At 37.6% G+C, this 11098-nt stretch overlaps 1 protein-coding gene across 1 annotated transcript; it reads left to right on the forward strand.

Annotated features, from left to right (window-relative positions):
* Nucleotides 9388-10126, forward strand: LOC107607313. Its single transcript, XM_016309281.1, has 2 exons — nucleotides 9388-9683; nucleotides 9796-10126. Exons 1-2 carry the CDS (start codon nucleotides 9388-9390, stop codon nucleotides 10124-10126), a joined length of 627 nt encoding a protein of 208 aa, XP_016164767.1.

An 11098-nucleotide genomic window follows, 5' to 3' on the forward strand; every position in this document is an offset into this window, starting at 1 on the left:
ACAGAGTATATCTCAGTGGAGCAACCAATCACTAAAATCACAATGGAAAAACAACAAATGCAGGATGACCCCATCAAGAGGAGGGCGCAAGAATTCCTACCAGAACTCCCTCAATTCGAATACTGGGAGCATCTTGAGGCATCTGTCACTAAGTTGCAAGAAATCATGAACCAATTGAAGGAAGAACAGCAAAATCAAAACAGCATGCTTTGCGAACTGCTCAGAGAACAAGAGGTGCAAGGGCGTGAATTAAGAGAACTAAAGCGTCAGAAACTATCTCTTGAAGGGCCAAGCACCCCACAGACTAAAGAGGCATCCGCTTCCCAAAGTCAAGGTTGTTGAGTTCTGATCTTAACCTTAACCCTGTGATAACTTTTTTTTCTATTATTTGAGTTTCACCTTAGGAGTCATATAATGGCAATTAGTATTTATATTTTGATTTTATCCCCAATTAAGCTATAATTTATTTTTCTCATCATCATTAAACATGAATAAAATAGAAAATTTTCTTTAGAACAAGGAGGCAATAATTTTCGAATTTTTAATAAAACAAATTCTAATTGTTTACATGTGGTGGCAATGCTTTCTGCCCTCTGAATGAATGCTTGAATAGTGCATATGTTTTTGGAATTTGATGTTCTTGAATGTTAAATATGTTGGCTCTTGAAAGAATGATAAACATGAGACATGTTATTGGTAATCTGAAAAATCATAAAAAATGATTCTTGAAGCAAGAAAAAGCAGTGAATACAAAGCTTGCAAAAAAAAAAGCAAGCAGAAAAAGCCAATAACCCTTAAAACCAAAAGTCAAGGGTAATAAAAAGGATCCAAGGCTTTGAGCATCAGTGGATAGGAGGGCCTAAGGAAATCAAATCCTGGTCTAAGCGGCTAAATCAAGTTGTCCCTAACCATGTGCTTGTGGCGTGAAGGTGTCAAGTGAAAACTTGAGACTGAGCGGTTAAAGTCAAGGTCCAAAGCAAAGAGAAGAGTGTGCTTAAGAACCCTGGAAACCTCTAATTGGGGGCTTTAGCAAAGCTGAGTCACAATCTGAAAAGGTTCACCCAATTATGTGTCTGTGGCATTTATGTATCCAGTGGTAATACTGGAAAACAAAGTGCTTAGGGCCACGGCCAAGACTCATAAAAGTAGCTGTGTTCAAGAATCAACATACTGAACTAGGAGAATCAATAACACTATCTGAATTTTAAGTTCCTATAGATGCCAATCATTCTGAGCTTCAATGGATGAAGTGAGATGCCAAAACTGTCCGGAAGCAAAAAGCTACTAGCCCCGCTCATTTAATTAGAATCTGAGCTTCACTCAAAAACTCTGAGATATTATTGTTTCTTGACTCATTTGTATTCTATTTTATTTATCTAGTTGCTTGAGGACAAGCAACAGTTTAAGTTTGGTATTGTGATGAGCGGATATTTTATACGCTTTTTGGGGTTAATTTCATATAGTTTTTAGTATGTTTTAGTTAGTTTTTAGTTTATTTTCATTAGTTTCTAGGCAAAATTCATATTTCTGGACTTTACTATGAGTTTGTGTGTTTTTCTGTAATTTCAGATATTTTCTGGCTGAAATTGAGGGAGCTGAGCAAAAATCTGATTCAGGCTGAAAAAGGACTGCTGATGCTGTTGGATCCTGATCTCTCTGCACTCGGAATAGAATTTCTGGAGCTACAAGAGTCCAATTGACGCGCTTCCAATTGCGTTGGAAAGTAGACATCCAGGGCTTTCCAGCAATATATAATAGTCCATACTTTTCTCAAGGATAGATAACGTAAATTGGCGTTCAACGCCAGTTCCATGTTGCAGTCTGGCGTCCAGCGCCAGAAACACGTTACAAGTTGGAGTTCAACGCCAGAAACAAGTTACAGCCTGGCGTTGAACGCCCAAAACAGCCCAGGCACGTGAGAAGATTTAGTCTCAGCCCCGGCACACACCAAGTGGGCCCCAGAAGTGGATTTCTGCACTATTTATCATAGTTTACTCATTTTCTGTAAACCTAGGTTACTAGTTTAGTATTTAAACAACTTTTAGAGACTTATTTTGTATCTCATGAGATTTTTAGATCTGAACTTTGTACTCTTTGACGGCATGAGTCTCTAAACTCCATTGTTGAGGGTGAGGAGCTCTGCTGTGTCCTGATGAATTAATGCAAGTATTTCTGTTTTCCATTCAAACATGCGTGTTCCTACCTAAGATATCCATTCGCACTTCAACATGAATGTGATGAACGTGACAATCATCATCATTCCCCCACGAACGCGTGCCTGACAACCACTTCCGTTCACCGTAGAATGAATGAATATCTCTTGGATCTCTTAATCAGAATCTTCGTGGTATAAGTTAGATTGATGGCAGCATTCAAGAGAATCCGGAAAGTCTAAACCTTGTCTGTGGTATTCCGAGTAGGATTCAGGGATTGAATGACTGTGACGAGCTTCAAACTCGCGAGTGCTAGGCGTAGTGACAGACGTAAAAGGATAGTAAATCCTATTCCGGTACGATTAAGAACCTGCAGATGATTAGCCGTGCGGTGACAGCGCACCTGGACCCTTTTCACTGTAAGGATAGATGGTAGCCATTGACAACGGTGATCCACCAACACACAGCTTGCCATAGGAGGACGTGCGTGCGTGAATCAGAAAACAGAGAAAAGCAGAATTTCACAAGACAAAGCATCTCCAAAATTCCAACATATTCTCCATCATTGCACAATAAGTATTTATATTTATGCCCTTTTATTCCTTGCAATCAAATTTGATAAGTGAATTATTTTATTGTTTTCCTGACTAAGAATAATAAGATAACCATAGCTTGCTTCAAACCGACAATCTCCGTGGGATTCGACCCTTACTCACGTAAGGTATTACTTGGACGACCCAGTGCACTTGTTGGTTAGTGGTACGAGTTGTGAAACGTGTGATTCACAATTCGTGCACCACCAGACTTCTTTGGAACCACCTGTACTGGGCTAACCCATTCACTATCCGAGATCGGATAGATGATGTCGGCTTCAAGCAGTCGGGTCACTTCCTTCTTCACAACTTTCAAAATGGTGGGGTTCAACCGCCATTGAAGTTGATGGATAGGCCTTCCTCTTTCCTCTAGAAATATACGATGCTCACAGACTTGAGGGCTTATGCCTACTATGTCTGCCAAACTCCACCCAATAGCTTTCTTGTGTCTTTTCAACACACTAAGCAAACGCTCCTCTTGTTGGGAAGTGAGTTCCTTTGCAATAATAACTGGGAGATGTTGATTTTCCTCAAGATAAGCATACTTGAGGTGAGGTGGAAGGGGTTTCAACTCCATTTTCAGCTCATGGCTTGGCACTTGATCATCTAGAACCATTGGAGGTGGCAAGGTGTCTTCAGTATGAGCAGAGGGCTTCCCCACACTTGCACCTTGCTCCATGTTCTTCTCTTCTACTACCTCTTGGTGAATTTCAGCCACAGTCTCATCAATAATGTCACACTGGAAGATGGAGTGGTCTTCCGGTGGGTACTTTATAGCTTCATCAAGGTTGAAGCTCACTGCTCTTCCATCTATTTCAAATGAATATGTACCCGAGAAGGCATCCAATTTAAACCGCTAAGTCTTCAAAAATGGCCTTTCAAGCAAAATGGATGAAGGTCTTCCTGAGTCATTAAGGAGCATCTTTAGAATATAGAAGTCAATAGGAAACGTCAACCCCTTAATGCTCACCAAGACATCTTCTGCAATGACAACCACTGAAATTATGCTCTTATCTACCAAAACAAAACGTGTTGCCGACCTTTTCAAGGGTGGGAGCCTCAAAGCATCATATACAGATAACGGCATAATACTAACACATGCACCTAAATCACACATGCAGTTAACCAATTGCACACCCCTTATAGTACAAGTAACCATACAAGGACCGGGATCACTACATTTCTCCAGTATAGCACCCATCAAAGCAGAAATAGAGCTACCCAAAGAAATAGTTTCTAAATCATGTATCTTATCCTTATTCATGCAAAATCTTTTAGAAACTTAGCATACTTAGGAACCTGGCGAATAGCATCAAAAAGGGGAATAGTTACCTCAACCTTTTTGAAGATCTCCACCATCTTAGGATCTAGACCCACTTGCTTTTTAGTCCTCCTAGCAATGTGTAGAAAAGGAATGGGAATGGCTTCTCTCACAACATCATCTTCCTTAGATACTCCATTCCTTGATTGAGAAACTTCTTCTTCAACCGCATCATATACCTCATCCTCCTCTTCAACATATTCTACCTCAACAACATCTTCAACTTGAATGTCTTCTCTTGAGCTTGGCTTCTCAGGACTCCTCTCTTGTAATGTAGTGCCGGACCTCAAAGTAATGGCATTAATTACACCCTTGGAGTTAGGTAAAGGTTGAGAGGAAAGTGCACTAGAACTTGGAAGTTGATTGTTGGAGGTAGAGGGTGGTTCCATACGGGTTATAAGGGCTTAAAAAGTGGAGGTGAGACCGGTGAGGCTAGAGGTAAGTGAATTTTGAAGCTCTTTTTGTCCTTGAAGGATAGAACGGAGTGTTTCATCTAGGTTGGAGGAAGAAGGAGGGTAGGTAATTTGAGGGGCTTGTGGTTGGTTGTGTTGAGGTGCTTGAGCTTGCCTTTGGTGAGGTGTCCGGTAGCTTTGGCCTTGGTTTTGCTGTTGGTATGGAGGGTTTTGTTGATACCGGTTCTGTTGATAGTTGTTGTTCCACCTTTGATTCCCACCATTGTCTCTGCCTCCTTGGTTGTAGTTGTCCCTCCATCCTTGGTTGGAATTTTCTCTCTACCCTTGGTTGGGATTGTCTCTCCATCCTTGGTTAGGATTGTCTAGCCAACCTTGATTGTAGTTACCACCCTGATTATAATTACCGCCTTGTTGATAGTACCCTTGATTCGGACGGTTGTAATAAACATTAGTAGCCGCCAAGGTGTTGTCCTCTTGGAGTTGTGGACATTCATCAGTGTAATGAGAATAGCAAGTGCATATTCCACACACTCTTTGAGGGACCAACTGTTGACAATGTTATTTGAAGGAGGCTGAGGTTGTTGTTGATTGAGCTGGAGCTGCTTCAGTATATTAGTCATCTCTCCCAGAGTCTTGGTGAGAGTGGCAGTCTCACTACTACAGAAACTTCCGCAACAGTCTTGGAATGATTATTCCTTTGCCTTGTATTTTGGGTAGACTCAGCTAGATCAGTGATCAGTTGCCATGCTTCTGTCGCCATCTTGTACTTCGTCAGAGAGCCATTACTTGCAGCATCTAAGATGGTCTTGTCTTGGGGCTTTATGCCTTGGCAGAAATAGCTAATCAACACTAACTGGTAAATCTTGTGATGGGGGCATGAGTCAAGGAGATTCCTAAAGCGTTCCCAATACTCGTAGAGAGTCTCTGATTTGCTTTGGATGATGTAGGAAATTTCCTTCCTCAATCTATCTGTGACCTCCGTTGGAATGTACTTGTCCAAAAATTCCCTTCTGAGTAAATCTCAATTAGTAACAACGAATTCCGGTTGAGTGTAGAACCACTCCTTTATCTTTCCCTCAAGAGAAAATAGAAAGGCATATAACCAAACAGTAGTCTCATCCGCACCATGCTGCCTAGTAGTTGAGCAAGATGTCTGAAAATCTTTGAGGTGCTTGATAGGCTCTTGAGCAGGTAAGCCATGGAACTTAGGCAGGAGATTGATCAGTGCGGTCTTCAGTTCAAAATTCGCAGCCAAATTTGGATGACGCGCTTGATATGGTTGCAGTGTAAAGTCCGGAGCTCCTGCTTCCTGGAGAGTAATCCTTCTCGGCTCCGCCATAGTATCTGCACTTAAATCAACAGAAGAAGCATCAATAGAATCAGTAGAAGAGGAGCTAGTTTCTTCCTCAAATGATGCTTCAGACTCAACCTCAGATAAGACTGGTGAATTGGGTGAAACCCCTTCACGACCCTCAGAGGCTAACCAACGCCGAGCTCGCCTAATACGTGAAATAGTCTTTTCAATCTCAGGATTAAATGCGGCTAAGCTCGGATCCGGTAATGAACGCGTCATTCAATGAAAGAAACATAGAGCTCATTGTAATAAAATATATTAAGAAAATTTAATAATAAAACTGCTAATAAGCAGAAAGCACACAAATAAAATAATAAAAAAATACACTTATGTAAATATAAAAAATATTTACACCAACCAATAATTTAGCACACTGTTGCAACTCCCCGGCAATGGTACCAAAAATTGATGGGCGAAAAAATGTCGGTTAAGAATTTCTAATAAAAAACAGCGTTGTCAGTACAGTCTTAACCAACGAAATTCCCACTATCAATTTAATTTGTGTCACAATTAAAATTAAATAACTGGGAGTATAATTCCCATGTCGTTTCCCAAGGAGTTGACAAAAGGTGCAATTTATGGGTTAGGAATTTTTTGAGTAATTTTTGAGGTGGAGAACGGAAAAATAAATAGCGAGAAATTAAAGCAGCGAACAATAGCAAGAGATGTTATGTATTTGAAATAAGAGATCTTGGTTAGGAGAGATAATTGGAATTTCTATCCTTGTTGTCTTTTCCCAAGTGCAATAGTAAAGGTTTATTGCTTCCACTCAGTTATCCTCTTGCAGTTACAAAGGAAGGTCAAGTGGGTCGCACTAACTCTGATTCACAAGTCCTATTCACTTCCTAAGGAAGGACTAGAGTCAGTAAAAATTGAGTTAACCAGCAATTCTCAATTACATATTACACTTGAGTATTACAACTCAAGGGTTTTCAATTAATTAACTCCTAAGCCAAGTTGGGAGCTCTACTCTATTAACATGAATGCCATTTTTACAAAAATGTAAAAGGAATAGATAGGAGACATAGTAATTAAAATAAATTAATAAAATCAAATTTGGCACTGATAATTAATTAAAACAAATTAAAAAAATAATAAAATTAAATATAAAAATAATTCATTGTATTAATAGAGTTCAAAAATAACAATATCCAAATATGAACACAGGGCAACTAAATAGAAAAGAGTAATTGAGTTATTAGAAAAGCAAATTATAGAGAAAACGACTTCAATCAAAGGTAGTAGTAGCTCTCTCAATATCCAGTCCAAAGCAAAACTAAGAAATCTAAGAACCCTAGGAGAAGTGGTGTTTTCTCTCCCTAGAATTCAAACACTAAACAAAAAACTTAAACTAAAACTAAAGTGAAAGTGAAAGTCAAAAGTTCTCCGAGTCTCTACTACACTCCTACCTCTAGTCTGCGTTTTTGGGCTTCAAATTGGGTCCAAAACAGCCCAGAAATCGCTCCCAGCGAGTTTTGATGAGTGCAGCACGTGACGATCTGTCACTCGTACGCATCGGCCACACGTACGCATCGTTGTTAGATGCACCAATTCACGCGCATGCGTCAGCCATGCGTGCGCGTCGATCCTCGCTGCTCAGCTCCTTAGTTTCTTGTGTTCCTTCCACTTTAACATGCTTCCTCTTCATCCTTTAAGCCATTCATGCCCTATAAACCTAAAAACACTCAACAAACACATCACAACATCGAATGGTATAAAAGGAGAATTAAAAATTAACAATTTTAAGGTCTAGGAAGCAAGTTTTCAATTATAAAACAAAATTAGGAAGGAAATGAAAAACATGCAATTTACATGAATAAGTGTGAGATTAGTTGACACAAACCCACTCAATTCAGTCCAAAATATATTATAAAATAGTGGTGCATCAAACACCTTATTAAAATCTTATGTTGTCATGTTTTACTCATTTGTCTTTTTCAATTTTCATATGTTTGCACTATAGAGTTTCAAAAGAGAGGGCTTCCACATGTACATATCTTTTTATTAATGAGTAATAAGTTCAAGCCACAAACACCAGATGATATAGACAAACATATAACGGCTGAGATTCCTGATGAAAATGAAAGGCCAAATCTACACGGAGTATTTAAAATTACATGGTACATGGTCCATGTGGTCCGTACAATAAGAATTCACCTTACATGAAGAATAGATCATTTTCAAAGTTTTATCCCAAAGAGTTTAGGCAGTGAACACTCATTAATCAAGTCGAGTTTTTCAAATATAGGCGTACTGATAATGCTTAAACTGTGAAAAAAATAGAATGTATACTAGACAATAAGTTCATTGTTCCATATAATCCAGAATTGTTGCTCAAGTTTGGGTGCCACATTAATGTGGAATACACATGCCAAACAAGTTTTATTAAGTATCTATTTAAGTATGTACACAAGGGTAATGATCGCGTAACAGCTACCCAATACAACGCTGGTGATTCGTCAGAAGCCACACAAGTTGTTGATGAAATTAGGAATTACTACGATTGTAGGTACATTTCGGCATGTGAGACAGTCTGGCGTTTATTCGGATACAAAATCTAAGAGAAAAAACCATTTGTGATTAGACTTCCATTCCATTTGGAGGATGAGCAGCCTATGGTTTATAGTGAAACTTCTAATGTGAATGATATTGTCGAAAGAGCAGTATCTCATAAGTCCATATTTTTGAGATGGGTGGCAGTGAACATGTCATATCCCTATACTCGAAGTTTGACTTATGCTGAGTTTCCAACAAAGTTTGTTTAGAAGGACGATGCTTCAAAGTGGTTTTCTCGAAAGTAATGCTTTGCAATTAGAAGGTTGACTCATGTACCTGCAAGTAATGACGAGTTTATATTCAATTTTGATCTTATTTATTTGATGATTTAAATTTAAAATCTTAACAGCATGTACCCTACGTCTATTTTATTTGATTTATCTATACTAAAAAACAAATGTTCAAATAACTTTCAACAGTTATAATCTAATACTCTATAGATTATACAATTTTAGAATTATTCTCTATTTTCTAGGAAAAATAATTTTATACGCATGTACATAATAATTGAAATCCCGTAGCCTAATCCATTTAGCAACTTAAAAGTGGGATTTTAACCAAGTTTTTTACAGCAAATACCGAAAAATATTACCAATGACTTCTCTTGAATAATCAAAGAGGATGAATGAATTTTCGAAATATAAGAACAATAGGAGGAACAATTTATGCTACTTATAGAGATGCATGCTTCGCTCTTGGACTCTTGCAAGATGACAGAAAATTCATGGATGCAATTAAGGAAGCAAGCTTGTGGGCCTCAGGATCATATGTTAGGAGGTTGTTTGTCATTTTATTAACATCCAACAATATTTCAAGACCAGAACATGTCTGGGATAGATGTTGGCATGTACTCTCAGATGATATTTTGTATCGACAAAGAACCGTGATGAACATAAGGGGTGAGTTTTTATTAATTGCAATTATAAAAGTCCTTCATTATTGATCATTTTTAGTTTGATTGAATTTTTACAGTATCGTATAATATGCATAGTTAATCATGTCAGATGATAAGATTAAGCAGTTGTGGTTAATGGATATAGACAAGATCTTACATTCCTATAGTAAAACCTTGAAAGACTATCCTCCTATGGTTTTAGCAACTAAAGTTGATAGTTCTTTATTAACCGAAAGGGTTATCAGGGAAGAGCTAAACTTTAACAAGGATGAGTTAAAGAAAAATGCTTCAGACATGTTAGCCATCACAACACTTGAGCAGAAATATGCATTCGATAAAATTGTTACAGCTGTGTATTGTGATAAAGGGATTTTTTTTCCTTTGTGTATGGTCATGGGGTACTGGAAAAATATTTTTCTGGAACCTTATGTCCGCTGAAATTCGCTCAAAGGGTGATATTGTGTTAAACATTGCTTCAAGTGGTATTGCATCTTTACTTCTTTCCAACAGAAGAACGGCATACTCAAGGTTCAAAATACCACTGAATATAACTGAGGATTTTGTATGTAACATCAAACCTGATTTTTCTCAAGCAATACTGCTGTTGAAAGCCAAACTTATAATTTGGGATGAGGCTCCAATGGTTAGTAGGTACTACTATGAAGCACTTGATAAATGCTTCGGTGATATCATAAGGTTTTCTCCAACATATAACAAAAATTTGCCATTTGGAGGAAAAGTGGTTGTATTAGGTGGAGACTTTAGACAAATGTTTCCTGTCATTCCACGAGGATCGAGACAAGATATCGTTCATTCAACCGTGAATTTGTCTTACCTTTGAAAATTTTGTTCGGTGCTCAAACTAACAAAAAACACGAGACTCTTTGTTGGGACAACTACTTCAGATCAAGATGAGACAAAGCAATTTGGTGAGTGGTTATTGAAAGTTGGTGATGGTCTAATAGGTGACAATATAGATGGAGAATCTAAGATATGTCTTCCAGAAGATATTGTTATTCTTTTTTCGGACCAGGTATTTCATGAGTTGGTTCATTTTTCTTATCCAAATATTTTGGAAAATATATCTTCAAAGAATTTTTTCAAAGCAAGAACTATACTGGCTCCCACGCTTGACATCATTGAAGAGGTCAACAACTATCTAATGACTATCATTTCTAGAGGAAAAAAATTATATCTTAATTTGGATTCAATTTGTATGGATAAAGGGAATATGGAGAGTCAACTAGATTTTTATGGTTCTGAATTACTGAATAGCATAAATTGCTCTAGTTTGCCTCTACATAAATTAATACTCAAGGTTGGTATTTTGGTGATGTTACTGAGGAATATTGACCAATCTAGTGGTCTTTGTAATAGTACAAGGCTACAAGTTAGGAAGCTTGGAAATCATCTCATAGAATATAAAGTCTTAATGGGTAACAATGTTAGTCATATTGCTTTGATTCCAAGAATGAATATGGTACCAACAAATGAAACCATCCCAGTTAGATTTCAACGAAGACAGTTTCCCATAATAGTATCGTTTGCTATGACAATTAATAAGTCTCAGGGACAAACTTTATCTCATATTCTCATGTTGGATTGTACTTGCTCAAACTAGTTTTTACACATGGCTAACTATATGTGACATTTTTAAGAGTTAAGAGTAAGCGATATTTAAAAATTTTACTTATGAATCACGTAGGAATGTCAACAAATTCAACCATCAATGTTATTTATAGAGAAGTTTTTGTAAAAATAAAATTATAATGTAAATATTTTAATTTTATTTTAAATTTTGTATTGAAATAAA

This window comes from Arachis ipaensis, chromosome B07, assembly GCF_000816755.2.
Source record: "Arachis ipaensis cultivar K30076 chromosome B07, Araip1.1, whole genome shotgun sequence".
Taxonomy (NCBI): Eukaryota; Viridiplantae; Streptophyta; class Magnoliopsida; order Fabales; family Fabaceae; genus Arachis; species Arachis ipaensis.

Coding starts and splice junctions, on each gene's coding strand:
- LOC107607313 (XM_016309281.1), top strand. CDS start 9,388: ATGTCAGATGATAAGATTAAGCAGTTGTGGTTAATGGATATAGACAAG. Junction 9,684..9,795: donor CCTTTGTGTATGGTCATGGG/GTACTGGAAAAA, acceptor TCTTTCCAACAG/AAGAACGGCATACTCAAGGT.